General features: G+C 45.8%; 4 protein-coding genes across 6 annotated transcripts in view; 2 read left to right on the top strand and 2 right to left on the bottom strand.

Moving 5' to 3' along the window:
• The first annotated feature begins 4,185 nt into the window (after positions 1-4,185).
• Positions 4,186-9,102, top strand: LOC117582520 (serine/threonine-protein kinase MARK1). Of its 2 annotated transcripts, none has more exons than XM_034270318.1 (7): positions 4,186-4,389; positions 6,943-7,042; positions 7,108-7,225; positions 7,280-7,436; positions 7,503-7,611; positions 7,672-7,914; positions 7,981-8,777. In XM_034270318.1, exons 3-7 carry the CDS (start codon positions 7,170-7,172, stop codon positions 8,775-8,777), a joined length of 1,362 nt encoding a protein of 453 aa, XP_034126209.1. In that variant the 5' UTR covers positions 4,186-4,389; positions 6,943-7,042; positions 7,108-7,169. The 2 variants fall into 2 exon arrangements, with proteins under 2 accessions (XP_034126209.1, XP_034126208.1); XM_034270317.1 differs by lacking the exon at positions 4,186-4,389 and adding an exon at positions 4,397-4,493 and having other exon boundaries at positions 7,981-9,102.
• A 500-nt stretch (positions 9,103-9,602) lies between these two features.
• Positions 9,603-11,981, bottom strand: LOC117582121 (cysteine protease ATG4B). Of its 2 annotated transcripts, XM_034269699.1 has the most exons (5): positions 11,434-11,981; positions 11,029-11,371; positions 10,889-10,968; positions 10,276-10,821; positions 9,603-10,097 (listed from the first exon to the last, which is right to left on the bottom strand). In XM_034269699.1, the coding sequence occupies exons 1-5, from the start codon at positions 11,615-11,617 to the stop codon at positions 10,033-10,035; spliced, it is 1,218 nt and encodes a 405-aa protein (XP_034125590.1). In that variant the 5' UTR covers positions 11,618-11,981; the 3' UTR covers positions 9,603-10,032. The 2 variants fall into 2 exon arrangements, with proteins under 2 accessions (XP_034125590.1, XP_034125591.1); XM_034269700.1 differs by lacking the exon at positions 11,434-11,981 and having other exon boundaries at positions 11,025-11,149.
• A 645-nt stretch (positions 11,982-12,626) lies between these two features.
• LOC117582136 (protein asteroid) lies at positions 12,627-15,387 on the bottom strand. The gene is made up of 2 exons (XM_034269718.1): positions 14,306-15,387; positions 12,627-14,245 (listed from the first exon to the last, which is right to left on the bottom strand). Exons 1-2 carry the CDS (start codon positions 15,278-15,280, stop codon positions 12,683-12,685), a joined length of 2,538 nt encoding a protein of 845 aa, XP_034125609.1. The 5' UTR covers positions 15,281-15,387; the 3' UTR covers positions 12,627-12,682.
• An 845-nt stretch (positions 15,388-16,232) lies between these two features.
• Positions 16,233-19,050, top strand: part of LOC117582530 (protein Star) — a 30,511-nt gene continuing 27,693 nt past the window's right edge. The window contains exon 1 of the mRNA XM_034270335.1: positions 16,233-17,318. The gene's annotated coding sequence lies outside the window, so the exon portion shown is untranslated. The remainder of the gene's footprint in view (positions 17,319-19,050) is intronic.

Genomic DNA, 19,050 nt, shown 5'->3' with positions numbered 1-19,050 from the left:
TTTGTTGCAGGCAGCGGGGGGGAAGCAGCAGCAGCATGTTGACCACAACAAGTGTCCTTGGGCCACATGGCTGGCATCCGCTGAGAAATGACACCACCGGCAACTGCAGCGCACATTCTCATATTCTCATTTTGGAGCATTTTTCTATTTATATGCAATGGCCTCTAGCGGTCACAACTGGTCACAGAGAGTCTTCTTCTCCCTCTGCCTCTATTCAGATTAACAATTCGTATTTTTGCGCTGTTTTTGTTATTTTTAATCAGACGACAATCTACGCACTTGTTTCCACGTCTAATTCTGTTCTCTGTGATTCACAGCGCCCAGGGGGCGTCACTTGTCTTGGCTTTGCTCTCTCTTGCACTTTTCAATTCATTTTGAAATTCTAGAGTGCCATGCCAAGTCCTTATAATTAATGTTTGCAATTGAACTTGACCCAAAAAATGTGTTAATAATTCACAGTCGAGAGCAGATGCCAAAGACTAAGAGAAGATAAGTCTCCTGCAGCCTCCTTCGACTAAAATTGCCTTGCACCGACCAAGTCTTACGTTACGAAACTCGAAACCCATTTGTCTGGTGGTAATTTATTGAAAGAACAGAGCTCAAAAATGGGTCAATTGGAGTGCGTTCTAAGCACTACGAGAATTTATGCAATTTACGGCGTGAAGAGTAGGAATTTTGCTATTTGCAGAGGTGGCAAAAAGGTTGCTTGGCAAAGGGTTTATGTGATTATTATGTGATATTTATATTATGTGTAGTATTTATGTCATTAAATTCAGCATCAAACATTTATCAAAATCAACGACCGTAACAATTATATTTAATACTTAATTAATTGTATTAATTTAATTATGCGCTGTACGACAGCTAAATAAGTTTATTTATAGCGAACATTTTCGCTTTAATTTCGACATTTGTTTAATCCTTTGTCACGTTTCAATTATCATACTAATGCTAAGCGAATTGTTATTAATTGAGTTTAGCTGCCAATTTAATATTCATGATGGATAATACAGTATTATATTTATATTTTGTTTGCAAGAGAATTAATTATCATATTTGTGGAAGAAGAATGGTCTGCGGTGTTTTTTTAATGGAATTTTCAGAGCATTTTATTTGAGAGGCGAATGAAAATATGCTTTAATAGCTCTCAAATTGTGTGTTTATTCAATGAAAAATTCCATAATGCAGCCTCGTTAATTGACTTCTTATTATTTCCACTGAAATAAAAAATGTTTTATGTTTGATAATGTATCAGGAAAATAATGGAAATTGTGGCATTGCTTATTATTTTAATGTGTGAATTAATAATATTTAAAAAATATACCTCAAATCACTCAAAATGAAGGACTCTTTCCCCCTTCAACAACAGTCTGCTTTAGGCCTGCTTTCCCTTCTAAGATCCACAATTAACCCCAACAATTGTACAACTTTTGCTTGGAAACTTTTTTGCTAGAAACATTTACCCCTTTTGCTTTTATGCAAACATTTTTGACCCAGTTATGGGTGGGCGGGAATTCCTTTCACATTTTTTGTCGAGCAGAATCCATCTTTGCAGGGGGAAATAAACTTGAAAGGTTTTCGAGTGTGGAACTATCAACTCATTTCATCTCACTTTGCCTCTTGGCTCTTGGCTCCCTTTTGGCTTTCAGAGAGGCTTTCTCCCTCTTTCAGCGCTATATCCTTCCTGCACTCTGGCATTCTGTTTCCATCTGCACAAAGTTGATGTTGCTCCGGCAGTCGTCGCTTCTGTTTTCGTGTGATATCAAATGCATTCATGTTTAGTTTTGTAATTAAACTGTAATTCTAGTACGCACAGAATACAGAGTGGTAGGGGGAGGGGGAGGGGAGAGGGTGTCATTAGCATGCAAATGTATGCCTGACTGCAAGAGGAACCAAACCAAGGTAAACCCCAACTAGCACAGAAACAAACAGAAGAGAGGGGGAACCTGACAGCGCCTGACTTTGTACGATAAGTGCGAAAAATGTGTTAAAGAAAATTGCTGTAAAGGAAGCTACGAGCAGATGGGGTACCTCTTACATGCTAGGGTACATCTGCAAACCAATCAACTGTCTAGCATCATTCCAAAGAAAAGTAAAGACAAGACAAGTGCCGCGTTTCTACATTACTTTTGTGTTGGCCAACAGCGTCATGATTTGTCTCATTTTGATTGTACAATTTATCTTATCAGGCTGATCATTGCAGGTGTAAAACACTACCGAACACTGGCAAATGATTGCTACTAATTAAGGCAAAAGAAGAGGCAACGTAAATAAACAAGATCAGGCGTAGCTCTTGCACCTTCCAAAAGAAGAAGAACCAAAGAAACCAGGCTTAAAGCTCCTTCTCTCATCTGTTACTAATACTGCCCTTATAGCCATCATGCCTTACCAACACTGGCAGTACCTCTTATACAAATTTCATTGCATACTTTTCAACGCCAAAATGAAATTGCGGCTTCCTACTGCCCGCTCCTCGTGGCACATCTGTGACAGCTGTCACAGGAATGTGTTTGTAAATGTGAATTTAATTGTGCTACCCACTCACACACACACACACACACACACACTGGGACACGCAAGCCACAGCTATAAGAGCCGCAAGCCGCGTTGCAGCTGTCAGTCAATCAGAAAGATGGCGTCTCGGTCTCGCCTGTCGCCGACTTGCCCTGAAAAGAAAAGTTGCTTTTAAAATAATTTTCAAATGTTTATAGTGCGAAATGTACGTATTTACATACATATTTACATATTTTCACATTTTATGTATGTATTTTTTTATATGCTGGCATAGATCTGGGCTACTCTGTGGCATATCTCTATAAAGCCGAGTTCAGGCTTAGTTCGCTTGCCTTTTGCTTGCTTCCTTCCTGGGCAACTTCCTGTCACGCTTGAGGGCGGCATACATGTGGGCAGGGCAGGGCAGGGCTGGGGCCGAGGCCGAGGCCGGGGCTATGCACAACCGATTGCTATATAAACATTGCCCATAGCCAGCCCTTTCTGGAGTCTCTCTCCCTCTCCGTCTCTCTATCGTCTTCTACGCTCTGTTTGCCATTTTCTGTGTTCTATTGAAGGCGACGTGCAGGAAATTTGAGCAACGCAGGCACCAGAGAAGCAGCAGCAACAACAAATATTACAAAAATGAAAATGAATTGAGGGGAAAATCCATTTACGTAATTACTTCAACTTAACTTTTGCCGCGCGACCCTTTTGCATATTAAATTATTGAAGAATTGCTTAGTCGCTTATTGGAATCTGTTCTGTAACTAAACCCAGCATGGAACCCCGCTCTACCCCCTTCGATTGCCCCACTGAAACTTTTCTCATTTTGCCAACGCTCTGGAGCCGTTAATTATATTTTACTCGGAATTGGTATTTTCTATACCAGAGAGAGACAGAGAGAGAGAGAGAGATTTTGTTATGCTGAAGGCTCAAGGCAAAAGTGAGTTGAACTTGTTAGAATTAGCATAATTTATGGTCTTAGTTGGTCCTCTGGCAACTGGCCCTGGGGGGGGGTTATTAAAACCCATAAATTTATGATTTCAAGAAAGATGAATTAGGTTCACTTTTAGCTTAGTCTTTTTTGGGAGGTTCCTAAATCATTTTAATTATAATTTGATACAAAATACATCAAAAATGTACCAACAATACGCTGAAGATTTTTCTCCCCACAGCGGTCCAAAGTTTCACCACTAAACGAATCAATTACTCAACTTATATTGTTGTTTAAACTTTTGCCCATAAGTAACACAATCCGCTTAGATCTGTTCAATTTATTTGTATCGCCACAACAATAAGAGAAAATCGACTTCCATGGAACTTTGCTCACTCTCTTCACCCAAAAGTTTTGCTTCTTTCTATTTGCAGGCGTGGCCCCCGAAAGCATTTAATAATGTAAGGCGATTCCGAGACTAAGACTAGAACTTGCCACACGCTGTAATTACACACGAGAGTTCAGCACGAGCAACAGGAAGGAACAGGAGGGAAGCAGTACAAGAACGTCCAACAAGTTGTCTCCAGAACGCAACACCCCGGGCTCGAACTCAAACTCAAACACTACTCAAATCCCCCACACACATACACACGCTCTCGCTGTCCGTTGCGTCGCGTCGCTCTTTGACTTGCACACAAGCAACAGCAACAACAACAACCCAAACGGGACTCAACATAGAGGAGAGAGAGTAAGCAGCAAAAACGGCCACCGTGGATACCAAAGCGCTGCGCAGTTCAGCCGCCACTGTGAAAGCGACAGAGACGCCGTCGTCGCTGTCGCTGCCGCCGGCATCGGCACCGGCACCGGCATTGTCGCTGGCAATCTGTCAGCCGCCCCCACCCACACCGCCCTATCAGCGGCTAACCAAAGCGCTGCAATGCGATCCCCGCTGCGGACACGAGGTGAGTGCAATCTGAGGTGGGTGGGCGTGAGGCGGGAGTTAATGGGCAGGGGCCAACAAGGCACAACTACCGCTAACAGGCGATTCTCTAGCAGCAAATTTGAGGTAAAGTAAACATAATTGTATCAAACTCTGTACTCTTAATTGTACTCTTAACTAAGTGTAAAACGGGAAGAGGGAAGGGGAAATGTGTAGATTTGTAAGTGATTTTTAGAAGGGAACAATTCAATTCTACAGTTCTAGTTCCTAAGGTGCTTCTGTGCATCGGCTTAACATTTCACACAAACAATATCAAGTCTGCACAGAACATCAAACTGATTTAGATGTGCTTTGAGCTTTCAGCTATGTCTGTCTCGTTCTGCCCGTTTGACCAATGCTGCATGCAAAGTTCTGCAGCTGCAGCGGCCCTCTCTCTCTGAGAAAGCGCCTGAGTTACTCTCTCAGCTTTGCGTGCGCTACCTGCGTGCGGAGCAGCGCGATCAACGGGTATAAAGAGAGGTGAATGGGCTTTGCTCTGTGCTTTAAGCCGTTACATATTTATTCTTATTAGGATCCAATGATTATTTTCTGGGAAGCAAGCCATAAGTCTTTGACTTTACTTCAAGTACTAAAAGAATGTTCAAATTTGATTAGTTTTCAGCTCAAGTTTTTCTGCCAAAACCATGTGAACACATGTGAAAAGTTTTCAACAATAAAGACAAGTTATATAAGTAAAAAGTTGACAGAGTTTTCAAAATATTTTACTCAATACAAAAGTTTTACAAGAGCTCGCATGGTCAAAGTCAAAAGTTTAGAGAGTGGAACGAGATGGAAATTTGTATAAAATTGCAACAATTTGAAGTCGGAAATTAGAGAGGTTTCATGAGGAATATGAAGAAAAAATCAGCTTAAAAAATTAAATCTTTTAAAACTATAAGCTCTTAATGCAATTATTAAATGAAAGCACTTTCATGTGTCCACACACGTTAGCTCGAGGATTTCTAATCTTTCTAATCTAGAGTAAAGCGTTTTCAGGCAGATTCCTTCCACAATTTCTAAGCATTCATCGCCCAACAAATAAATTTCCACTTGGCCCAGTTTTCTGGTGTCAAAAGCATCTAAATTGGTAGGGACACAAAGTCCATGTCATGTCGTGGAATGGCCACGGGCACGGGAACGGGGAACGGGAAACTTATTGTGCCAGATTTTCGTGTCCTTGCCGATGATGAATGGGTGCCGCTCATACGAGTATGCAGGAGACCTGGCACAAAAAGAGTTCACCTCTGACATGCTGACGTCACAGCGGCAGACTAGGCCAGACCAGGCCCAGTCCAGGCTCCATGTGCAGCGTGCAGCTCCTGGCCATTGTCGCCTTTGCTTTGTGTTAGCTAATGCACAAACCATCGGCAGCAGCAGCGCTGCAATTATGCGGCGGAGGTTCAAGGCTAATTTGCTTGTGCACCAATGGTTGGCTTTGAAATGAACACGAGGGGGCGTGGCAGGGATTACACTCCCTGTATGTGTGAGCGCAGGGGCAGGGGTGTGGCTGTGGGTTTTGTTTGTGCGCGTGTGACCGAATGCAAGGCAACCGCATTACGTATACGCCGCGTTTCGCCTTAATTAACGCCCACACTGCCGCCTCTCGATGGCTTAAAAGGTGGATTAAGCTACACAGAGAGAGCGGCAATAAAATAAAAACAAGAAGCGGAGAAGCGTTGGAGGCTTTTAGTACACTTGGAGAAAAAGAACAAAATGTGCGGCATCAGTGAATAATATTTTATAAATATTATTTGAAAGCAAAGTTTCCATAATTTGATTGCTCAAACATTTTCCCATGCCAGTTACAAGGGAATACTCTTGATTTACATTTACTTGCATTAGCTTTGCCATCAATCACTTCTCTTTGCACACATCAGGACATACTTTTTAGCAACTGCAAATGTTACTCCTGACATATCCACGTACCACTCAGAAAAGTGTACAACAAAAAGGCAACAATCAAAAATAGCAAACTGAAACCCACAGCAAAGCAACAAGCCAAGTGGCAAGTGGCAAGTTCAAATTACATTAACAAACAAAACAAAAAAAAACAAAAAATGCGACCCCCTTGACCTTGACTAATTGTGAGTGCAGCAAACAAGAGCGTTGAAGGCGATAGCGAGGCGCACACTCAAAATGGGGAATAAATTACGTATACGGCCCACAAGTTTCGGGCTTGCTGGGGCAGTCAATGTTAATTGCTACAACATGTGGACACAACACACAACAAATATGAGTATAATCGCTGCCAGCTCAAGGTGCCGCTGGAGCATTTGTCCCTGATGGAAATCAAACAAGGAAATTTCTCAGACTTTGCTTCACTTGCAGAAAAGCGGAGCGTGTGCTTTGGGCAAGCAATTAATTGAATGTGAAATTTATGCTACTCGTAGACTAATTTATTATGGTTGTGGGACTTTCCTTTAGCTATTAGATAGATAGATAGAAATCTACAAAATATTGCTATAATTTGTATTAAACGTACAACAATGTTCCAGCCCTCCTAATCATTATTTTCCCTCACGCTTCTATCTTCCAGGTGACCATTGGCCGTCGCATTGGTCTCTACAGATTCTGTGGCGACATCGGTCGCGGCAATTTCTCAAAAGTCAAGTTGGCTGTGCATCAGCTGACGCGTGGTAAGCGCTGGAACAAAGTGCATTCAATTGCTTAATATTATATTAGTAAACATTTGATTTGGCAGACAAAGTGGCCATTAAGGTGGTGGATCTGGATCGTGCTGGACTCGATGCCAAGGCGCTGCGCATGCTGTCCAGCGAGATAGCCACACTCGAGTGTGTTCATCATCCAAATATATTGAGGTAAGTGCTCGACAAATGTGCAGTTGCCTCTCTAACAGCTCCAGCTCCCCTTAGGCTCTTTGAGGTGGTGGAGACCTTGGGCCGTGTCTATTTGGTCACCGAGTGGATACGCGGCGGCGAGCTGTACAATCACATCACCCAAGGCGGTCCACTGAGGGAGATACACGCGGCGCCGCTCTTCAAGCAGCTGCTGCTGGCTGTTAAGCATATGGTGAGTGAGAAAACTAAGCCCTAACAGAGATTTATGAATAGCTTTAGCCACGATTTACACTTACAGCACAGTCTCGGCTATGTGCATCGCGATATTAAGGCGGAGAATGTGCTGCTGCTGTCCGAGGATCGCCTCAAGCTGGCCGACTTTGGTTTCAGCACACAACTCATCAACGGCAAGTCCATTTGCAAACAAACTTTAAACACACACTCAGCCATTTGTAACGCTCCTTCAGGTGCCAATCAAAAGCTGGACACATTTTGTGGCTCACCGCCCTATGCCGCGCCCGAGCTCTTCTCCGATGACCATTATATAGGCGCACCCGTGGATGTCTGGGCTTTGGGCATTCTGCTGTACTTCATGGTCGTTGGGAATATGCCTTTCCGGGCACCCACCATACCCGGCCTCAAGTCAGCTATACTTAAGGGCGATTATCTGCTGCCGGGACAACTCAGTTTGCCCTGCATAAGACTAATACGTGAGCTGCTTCAAGAGAGAGAGTTTTCCCGCTCAAATTTATGTATTTCTCCCTTGCCCCACACAGAGCGCGTTCTGATACACATACCCGCCCAGCGGCCCACCATTGATGACATGCTGAACAGTCAGTTTGTGACGTGCCCCAAACTCAGCGCCGATCTCATGCAGCACGAGATTAATTTGCACAGCAAGCCCGTCAAGCGTTCCATCTTTTGGGTGCGCACCAAGTCGCATCGCTTGCGGAAGTCCGCCTCGTTGCGCGATCGCTATGCGGAGGTGGTCAAGAAGCCGGCCATTAGCATGAACACGCGACAGCAGGACGAAATGTTTGTGCAGAACTTCCTGCAGCCCATTGAGCTGGGACATGAGCTGCTGCTGCAGCCGCCAAACCATCTAAAGGAAGCCACCGCGGAGCCCGTTAAGCGTCCCGCCAGGCGCTATCTGCTCTGCGGCACGCTCAAAAAGAAGGTCACGCCCATGGAAACGGAGCCCGAGAAGCAGCTCTCAACTGCAGCTAAGATAAATCCCTGGAATGTGGAGGTGGCCGAGGATTGTCCGCTGTTCAAGAACTACGACGCGGAGACGGGCAGCTGTGTGATGCTGCCCACAGCCACCGAAGATCTCAGCCAGTTGGGCGCCCTCGAGTTCGAGGCGCGACAGCTGCTGTCCGAGCTGGGACTCTCCTCCGAGATGCTGCTCAATGCGCGACAGAGTGGCCCACGTTCGGACATCATTGGCGCCTATCGCATTGTGGTGAATCGACTGCAAAAACAATCCTGGCTGGCGCGCAAGCACGTGGAAATGGCGCTGCACAGTGAGCCCAAGGTGGAGAAGCGCATCGAACGCTCCTGCTGCATACTCTAAAAAGGGTTTTCTGCTGGAAAAACCTGTTGAATGTTTATAAATTACTCAAATGGTTCTGCGGAGAGCTGAAGAAGGTTTCCTAAACCCCTGTAGAAAGTTAAACTTGACTTTTCATAGCATACTTAGTGGGGCAGCAGAGGAATTTATGTGGAAATTAGTACGTGAAGGAAAGGGCAAAAATGTTCCAAAATAGATTTGTTTTTATAGAAAAGAATGCTCAACATTTCATGCACTTTAGAGTATCAATTGGCGTGGAAAAACCACTTAAAATAGCAAAAAAATCTCAGACAGATCTGCCAATCTGAGCTGCACTGCCCCAAAGAAACAACAGNAACACAAGACCAGCGCCTGGGGCGCGAGCCCGAAGATTTCCGAGTAGCGTAGGGGGGGGGGGGGGGGGGGGGGAAGGAACGTCTCAGCCACAGAACCTGCCACAGGCCATGCCCAATTAGTGTCAATTTTTGCCCCAGCTGCAGCTGCAGCTGCAGTCGGTAGAAGAAGTTCTTACGGTTATTGTTAGTGTTAGACAACACCCGATTTTCCTTCCTTGGTTTCGTTCCTCATGACGGCGCAGCATAGCGAGAAAAGTTCCTTATTTTGTGTAGGTTTTTGTGTTCTGTTACAGCCGCAGGCGATTAGTGAAAATTGGTCTAAAAATAAAATACATAAATATACATATTACATACATATAGTTATTACCATACATATACATAACATACATATATATAATATATAGTCCAAGTATTATGTATTTAGTTGTTGGTCCATTTTTGAGCATAAATATACAGAAATATGAATTATAAACCCCCCGCTCCATGTACAACGTTTGCATAAAAATGTTTTTAATTTGATCATCAAGAAGCATGTGTCTGCCCACCTCGTGGAGTATAAAGCAGCATTTTTATGAAAAGAAATCGTATATTGGTAGAAATCGGAAACAATAGCTAAGTCTCAAACCTCAACGTGTCATCGTTGTCGGCAAAGGTGTATTCATGTGGTGTGAGTCTTTGCTCTGCTTGTGGCTTTGCCTCACACCCCTACCATATGCACACACCTTGCACGCACTCTATTTAGCCTTATTTTATTGCATTTACAGCATCCGCCAGGCGCTCTGCTCGCTCCGCCGCTAACGCCACCTGCGCTCTGCTCTGCCGCTATCGCTGCTCCACTTTCGCGCTTATTGTTGTTGCTTTTGTTCTGTTTTGGCGCAGGCGTCGACTGAGGCGCGCGCTCTCTCTCTCTCTCTCTCTCTCTCTCAAACGGCGGCTCTCTCACTGGTTTTGCTGCTGCTGGCAGCGTCGCCTTCTCTTGCGCTTTCTTCTGTGGAGTATAACGGGATTGATAAGACATTGAATGTTGAGTGAAAATGTTGAGTGAGAATGTTGCAGAAGAATGGAAATCGTGTGAGAATGTTGCTAATTTTTAGACTTTTGATATGTAGAACATAACAAAAAATAGTTGCATAATGATGAACTCCCTTATTCCACCTCACACTCACCCACTATGGCAAACGAATCTGAATCTGAGGCGCCAGCCGGCCAGTCAATATCCGGCATTGTTGGCCACTCAATATCCTCCGCCGTATCCCAGTCCACGGCGCGCGTTTGACTGATCTCAAAGAGCGCCGGCGTGCACATGCCGAGCACCTCCTGCCGCAGTTTGTCGAGCAGCTGCTGAAAGCTGTCACTGGTCTTGCACAGAAAGCAAACGGCCAGCGAGGGATCCATGGCGGAGAAGCTCAGCCGCGCTGCATGCTTCTGATGGTAGGTCTCGTCGTGTTCTTGCTCGCCCGGCCTGAGTTTCTGCCCCACTACGCCCGTCCGCTGGGTGGTGTGTGGATCGAGGTAGAGCACTTCATCCTCAACGTAACCCAGGAAGTACAGAGCCTGATTTGGACGGCCACCGATCATGCCACAGCTGGTGTCCAGCTCGAGGCAGCGCTTTAGCGCTGGTATATAAATGGGATTAATGTCGCTGATGCCCAGTCGGAGAGGGATGATGAGTAGCAGTGGCTTCCAGGCATCGCCCTCGAGGCAGAGGGAATCTGTGGACCAAGAGGAGAGGCATAAGTTTGGTTGCTCGGCGTAACTCCTTCTCTGGCATTCACTCACAGACATCATCGAGCACCACGGTGCTGTCCATGGCCACATGGACCAGCAGCGAACACCAGTCATCGAAGAGCACGAGTTTTCTGCAAGGAACAAGCTCAGATTAGAGTCTCTCCATCGTGATTCTACCTCCCCAAACTCACTTGAGAATCTGCGCCACTGTATTCGGTCCCAGCCACTCGCCCACCGCCTTGTTCTGCGACTCACCCATCAGCGCAATCTGATGTATGGAGTAGTAGCTCTTGCGCACATCTTCAAAGCGATTTACAATCTTGAGGTAGGTGGCATCCTGGCACTCGGGTGTCCAGAACCAGTCGCGTCCCAGGTGCAGCTCAATCAGCGCCTGAGCGAGCACCATCTGGCCGCAGCGCAGCATGCAGCCCCAGCCTTTGTCCGTGGTTAGTTGCACCTCACCCAAAGGCATGAAACCATGGCGATAGGTGCACCACAGACGGGACTGTATGTCCCTGCGGATGACATCGAGTTCTGGGGAGAGTCAAAGATAAAAATGATTCCCTTTTGAGTTGTTTCCTCTAGCTGCCACTCACCCTGTATGGCATTGTAGCGCTTGCCCAGCACCCACACATCTGTATTCCTTTTGGGAATATCCTCTGGCTCGCCGCTGCCCACTGCCTGGCCAACGGCACTGGCCAGAACGCTGTCCGGCCCTAGATACGCCTCAAAGACGCTCTCCATGATACGCGTTAGCTGATCGGCGAGGATAACCAGCATGGATGGAGGCGCAGTGCTAGAAATCCGCTGCCAGCGTCAGTCGTTTCCACTTCCGTTGCGTTTTCCGTTAATTGCCTGCCAATGACGTATCGGTTTGATGCTGCCTCTGCCTGCTGCGAGATGCGTGCTGCCTGCTGCTGCCTTTGTTTTGGCCTTTTGTTGACGCCTCCGCTGCGCCCTGCTCCCAACAGCCTGATGCTGTCACAGCAAATGCATTGGTTTTTGGCAGTGTCTGGCGCTAATTACAAACGTAACAAAACACCTTTTACTCGTATTTTCTGCATAAACTTTGTATTTTTTTTTCTACGACTGAATTGATTATAACGATAACAACAGCGACGTCGCTGCGCTGCCACGCATACCCGCACAGTACCGCAACCCTCAAAAATATACCATCACATTTCTAAAATATACCGTAATTATACCGAGTCCTAAATCATTTTTCTCGATTTTGATATTCCATTGATTATTAATAGGCAACTATAACTCTCAGTGCTAATACTATAATTTTATCCGATTGATGAGTTAATTACTCACAAATTGGCTAGGTTTTAGAGCTTCCATTTATTGGATTTTTTACAACATAAGGTTCAAACCAAAAAGGTGAGTAGAAAATATATTAGCAGAAAACGTAAAATGTAACGTAATTGGTCACGTTATTTGACTACTTGTTGCTTGCCACGGGGGTGGCCTTTTTAAACCAAATTTTCATTAATTAATGTTACTGATAAGTTTTTCCACCACGAAAAGGAGAAAAAAAGTCCCACGAGAGAAATTAATTTCGTGGTTGAAATATTCCTAAGAGTAAAATACCGTTAATGGTCACCCCGATAGCAACAGCAACAGCTGTGACGTCGCACCACAAAGTGTTGGACAACGTCGTTTTGCTATCACAGCAGCGCGCCAACACACACAAAGTGTGCCCTGAGAAATTGTCGTGTCAAGCACTGGCTGTTTGAAAAAAACAGAAATCACTTATTAGGTCACTGGTGAAAGTAACATCGAAACATTTTCAAGAGCAAATTTCTTTAATAAATCATCTAGAACTAACAACAAACATCAGCATTAGCACACTTTCAGTGCACAGAATTTGTTATTCAAATCGTAAAAATCATCCTCCGGCTCGGCATTGGCAGCTGCTGTGGCAGTCTCTGTGGCATCAGTCGCTGCTGTGGCTGTTGCCGCCGCTTTCCTAGCCGCCTGACGCTCCTTTTTGTAGCGCTTCTTTTGCTGCACTTTGAGGGCAGCTTGATCCACCTGCGACTGCTTCCAGCTGGGTATGAAATCCGCACACCAATCGAACAGAAAGCAATAAAAATCAAACATCAACTGGGAGTCGGAGAGGAGATAGTGCTGCACGTGGTAGCGCACATCCGGGCGATGCCTCAGCAGATCATAGAGATTGTAGAGCAAAGCGCCGCAGTAGAGCTGATTCATGCGAGGACTCGCCAGTGGGTGATCCAGCAGCGAGTTCAGGCCGTTCAGCTGATAGACAACCGCCTGAAACTCCGCGAAGGCATGCAGCACCGTCGTGGAGTACAGATCGAACTTCTTCTTGAAGATCTCCTGCATGTGAAAGTGGGGCAGCAGACGCTCCTGCACCAGATAACAGTCCGACTTGGGCACCTGCGACATCCGCTCGGGCACGGGCAGCTCCAAGAGCGCCTCCTTCACTCCACGCTTGATGCCCTCGGCCGCCTCCCTGTCCCGCACGGCACGCTCCTGCTTGAGTATCTTGCCGAAACGTCGATGGAAAGCTTTGACCTCACGCTCGGCGGGTATGGTGACATCGATGGTGCGCAGCACAACCAAACAGAGCAGCAGGGCATGCAGATGCAGCAGATCGCAGTGCTCCGAGCGATGCAACCAGTAGACAATGGCCAGAAAGTACAGTCGCAGATCCTCCGGCAGGCATTCCAGCCGCTGAAACAGTTGCTCCGTCTGCGCGTGCGGCACTTTAGAGTCGAAGATCGCTCTCAGATGCCGGGCATCCGGTGCGGCAGGCACAAACTTATACGCAGGCGGCTCCTCGATGGGCATCTTGTAATATCTCACATTGGTCACCCGCACAGCACGCGTCATGTAGGTGTACTCAATGGGTTGGACGACACCCTCAGCATTCACGCGCGGCTTTGTCTCCGCGCCCTCCACATGATGCAGCAACGCAAAGACATAGTTGAGTATGGGCAGCGCGAGCTCATTGGAGTCGTGGTGGGGAAAGTGTTCGATCTGCGGGTTATTTATGTACTTGCGCAGGTGCAGCAGGTCCACAAAGAAGCGGGACAGATGCACGGGATAGAGCTTGTCGAGGAACCATTGCGGGAACATTAATGTTTTGTCTTCCACTTCCACTTCGAGTTCGGGTTCCGGTTCCGCTTCTTCGTCCTCGCTGTGCGATTTGGCAGCTGCCTCGTTGTGCTCCTCTTCCTGATCCTCCTCTACATCTGACAAATCCCCATCCAATTCCAGCGCTTCCTCTTCGTCGCTCTCTTCCGCCCCACTCACTGGCTCTATGTAGGGAAAAGCATTCTCGTAGTGCGCCTCAAAGAAGTCGTAGGCATGGCACAGCTCATTGGAGTAACCCTCAATGGCTGCATGCACCTGCGCCACCAGCGAATCCCTTTGCGACTGCCAGAAAAACAAAAGTCAATTAAGAAATCTCGAGCAATTCCGCAGCGAAAAACAAACCTTTTTCAGCCTGGATAGAACCTTGCCCAATGCCGACTCCGCTGTCTCGCCGCGCAGCCACTGGAGGGTCACCCGAATGCGTCGCTGTTGCTGTTTCAGCTTCTTGCTGCGTCCCGCCTTGCCCATGCCAGCGGCAAAGAAGTTTCTAAACGCCGAGCGGGCTATGTAATCGTTGCCCAAAAGCGCCGCAAACAGCGGCAGCTTCTCCGCACTGAGCGTGCCACGACCGCACAGATGCTCCACGCGGTAGATGCAGCAATCGAGGTAGTTGTAGGTCTTGCCGGGCTTAGCTGGAGGAGCAGCAGCACCGGGAGTCGTGCTCTGCATGCCACCCACAATTTTGTTGGCCTTCGCGCGCTTCTCCATGTGCTTGGCCTGAGCGCGACGCAGGTCCCGCGCATCCTTGGGCTTCGAGTGAGCCTTCAGCTGCTTCGTCAGCACCTTGACGGTGAGCGTGATCAGCGGGATGTACTTGACGTTGTGAATGTAGAAATCCGAGTCGTACGAGAGCACGGGACAGTTGAGTTTCCGGGCCAGCGCTGCCAGCTCGTCATCCGCCTCGAAGACGCAGCGCATGATGGGCACGCCACAGTCCTTGACGGCATCCACGAACACCTCTTTCAGGTGCAGTGGAAACAGCGTAATCGAAGCATTCGGATTGATCCGCTTGATGACGGAGATTTTGCCCCTCAGACGCTTGCCGACGGTTCGCAGTTTGCGCTCCTCGTAGCCACCATCCATGAGCACATAGGGGCGTATGTTGCACTCGTCCAGCACCTGGAAGAACTGCACCACAGCGCGATAGAAGTCATCGTAGTCGCCGCCAAAGGCCGAGTAGCAGCCGGTGACATCTTTGTACAGATTGCAGGCCAAGTTGTCGCCATCGATGACCAGGGCGGTGGAGTGCAGCTCGAACGGCTTCAGATAGATCTCAGCGCGTTGCGCTATATAGCTGGTAAGGCCGCGTACTCCCATAATCCCTGCACTTGTTGCGTGCTGATTGCAATTTTTGTTTATTTTCGTTTTTTTCTCAGCTGTAGCGAGCGCGTGTTGGGAGGCAGTGGGACCGTTTGGGTAGCGATAATAGATACTGTCCAAAAGAAATACTAGATAAGCGTGTGCATATTTTCAATTAAAAATACCATTAAACGTACATTTTTTTTTAAATTTATTATTTGATAATATGTTTTGAAGAAAATAGTTGGCTTTTACAGTCCTGTACATATATAACTAGAGCTGGATAGCTGTTTTTCTGTTTTTCATCTTTTTGAACTCTTGCAGAGTGAGCGAAGACAACGAGGTAGCTAGCTCACTTCAAGTTAAGACAGCAAGACCAGATATATTCGTTTATATGTTTGGTAACCATATATATATATTCAAATTCTAAAACCAAGCGAGCTGAACACCGTTTAATATGTTTGCGATTACTCTCATTCCCGGATATTTTGTTTTAACCTTTCTCTAAACTCATAGTTGTAACGGAAAACTGAGCATTGAGATCACTAGTCCCCCTTTCTGAATAGGTAAACGAGAAATAAAAAACAAGTTGGCTTGTTTTATAATATTAATTTAAGGAAATACACACTTTTTTATGTTTTTGACACATTTGTAGAAATGGTGTAGAAATACTGTGTAGCACCATGTAAACTATATAACATTTTCCTTCCCCTTTTTATTTAAACCTTATTTCATAAACAATCCAGTAAATGGAGTTCCGCAAATTATCTGGTCTATAGGAAATTGACCCATTAATAGGGTAAAACTATATTTTCATTGCGTTGATACCAACATAACTTGTAATATTAAATGGAATATCAATATTTATCAATATGATGTTCATCACTCTGCTTACGGTATATTTCAAAATTGAAATGGTATATTTCCGAGGGCCAGCCGCTTTATTCCGTATTGTTGCATCCACGGTCACACTGTTCACAATAACCCGCAGCGAATGTTCAGCAACGCGCAACGTAACAAAAAAAATTTCATTGTGACTGCGCTACCGACGAGTAAAAAATCATCCATCAATTTAAAAACCAAATTAATAATTGTGCACTGTTTGAGCCAACTGAGAAAACACACACACGAAAAATATCACAAAAATGTATAAAATGAAAGTGTAATTTGGAAACGCCGTCGAAAATCGTCGAGCGCGTGCATATATACGGGTTCCGTTGGTTGGTTTTTTTTTCTGCTGCCTGTGCTACCACTTTACCTTTACGTTTACCTTAACGCAGCAGCAGCAACACACTCATTTTGTTCGTGTTAATAACTTTTTTTGTGCGTCTTTGCTTTGTGGTCGCCATTCATTTCATATAGTATTATTTTTCTCTTGGATTTTTCTTCATTCGGCCGCAACAACTACAACAAAAACAACAGTAGGAGCAGCAAAAGCAGCAGCAGCAGTAGCAGAGAAACAGCAACAAGCAGACAACATGGATGAAAGAGCGAGCGCGAAGATCATCATATACTTACCGTAATCGTATCGTGAATGAATATTTTGTCTATGTGTGAGAGGCGTGCTCTGCGTGTGCGTATGCGTATGCGTTTGTGTGTGTCTAAGTGTGTGTGAGAGTGGGAGACCGACCCCCCAAAGCATTTAATAAATAATCGTGTGTGCAAATAAATGTTCCAAAAAGAAATTGGCCAAAACGTAGCAAAGAAAAAGTGTGAAAATTTATACCCGACTTGGATCAATCGACAATCGCCATTAAGTGCACAATCGTGTGTGGAAAAGCTCTCTCACTTTCGGTCCATCTCTCTCTCTCTCTCTCCCCTACTCACTCTGTCTCTCGAAAGTGTGTGTTCGTTCTCAGGCGATCCGTTTACTGTTTCCCGTGAGTGCGCCGTGTCTACGTTTGTGTGAGTGTCTGTCCCAATCTGTCCCGAAATTTAGACAGAGTATTCCCCGTACACATCTCTCTTTGTGGAGTTGTGGAGCTGCCTCAACCTACTCATTTCTTGGATACGGATCTTGCGGACTTCCATCAGCGTCAGGATCTTTTTGCAAAAGGTGCGTTATAGTGTAATAGAAATTGCATTCCCATTGGCCTGTTATCCAAGGCCACTTCCAGGAATGCGACACGGGGTTCGATGGGACTACTCCTCTCTATCACGTTTCCTGTCTTCCGCACATTTTCACACGTTTCTATTTCTTTTCCTGCAATTGCAATTTTTCGTCGCTTTTTCTTTTTTGATGATTCCCACGCCTTCCGGAGGCCTTGGGCGCAGGTTTTCAGGTAGTCGAAATTGAAAAAAAAAAAAAAAAACAACCCGAAAAACTCTCATTTCGTTGAAAGATTCCAGTCGGCTGAATGCCACCGTAGGTGGCCCTCTAGCCATAGAGAAAATCCCAAGAGAGAAAAGAATTGAAATGCTTTCTGGGACAGGAGGAGAAAATTAGACACACAGCAGCGAAAATTGAGTAAAATTAGCCACCCGCTGATACGCTGAGCCAAATCGCTGGAAAAATATGAAAAAACACACACGAACGAACACACACATGCTCAGGATATAAATCATCGTTATTATCATCTGAAAGTGCAGCAGCAGCAGCGGCAGCGGCAATTTGGCATCAATTTGGATTAAACGCCAGGCGGTCGGGTCGGTCGATGCTGATTCAGTATCTTGGATTGCTCCCATTTTTCCGAAAAACCCATTATGTAATTTTCCCCAAGTTGCTGCTGCTGCCAAATCAGGTTGATTGCAACAAACACATGAGGTTGAAGGGTGCAAAAAGGAGGAGCAGTAGGGGAAGTGCGACGACGATCTGGCGACCGCCGACAGTTGCCAGCAATTTCCGGCGCTTATATTTTTTGTTTGGCAACTCGAAAGAATTGAGCACAAAAGTTCATTCCAGGAGTTTCCAAATGGATAAAATGGGAGCGAATAGGCGTCGTGTCGCCACAGAGTGCCGTCTATCCTTATTCCATATTCCATTTTCCCCCCTCAACCATTTCCCAAAGTGGTTTATAGTTGTTCCTACAGCTGCTTTTGGCTGCGATTTTTATGATTTTTAGTACTAACCCTTGGGAGAGAAGTGCAACGCAAGAAGTCGACCTATTGATACCTTGGGCGGGAAAATGGCTTTAAATGCACTTCTGGTAACCATTGGAAACGAAGCGTAAAATATCTACAAAATTATTTCGGGAAACCTGAAAAGCGTTTATAATTATTACAAATAATAAACATTTTCTCTTCGTTGCATATTAATTCCAATTGCAATAACACCCTTGATACCCTCTGATTGCTGGGTACCATAAAAAGAGTTTGAATTTCAAATAAAATCCACACACATATGCGTGGAGCAGCAGCTGCCGCTGTTTTGCTGCATTTGTCTGCCTGTGTGCGTGTGTGTGTGTGTGTGTTTGTGTTTATGTCTCAAATGACACTTGCGCCAACGTCGCTGCTGCGCTGCACAATATTTCTGTAGAATTTCATAGTAGGAAGTGCAGAACCACCAGCAGCAGCAGCAGCAGCAACAACAACAACAACGCACTTGACAATTGTCCGGGACAGTGGTGGTGCTATTGTTGTCCCACTCTCACCTGCCCGCCCTGCCCAAGCAAATAGTGAGCTAGACAAAGAGAAATGTAGAGGATGGATGCGCCAGGGCAGAGTCTTAAGCCGTGTAGGTGTCGTCTCTCGGATATGCAGAGAATGCAAAGATGGAAGCGATCCATCTGCAAGGGTATAAAAAGCTTCGGCTCTCGTCTGTCGTAGCTAAACTTCCTCTCGTTGGTTTG

This window comes from Drosophila guanche, unplaced genomic scaffold (assembly GCF_900245975.1).
Source record: "Drosophila guanche unplaced genomic scaffold, DGUA_6, whole genome shotgun sequence".
Taxonomy (NCBI): domain Eukaryota; kingdom Metazoa; phylum Arthropoda; class Insecta; order Diptera; family Drosophilidae; genus Drosophila; species Drosophila guanche.
Note: the sequence above shows the minus strand (reverse complement) of the source record. Positions and strands in the feature narration are given on the sequence as shown.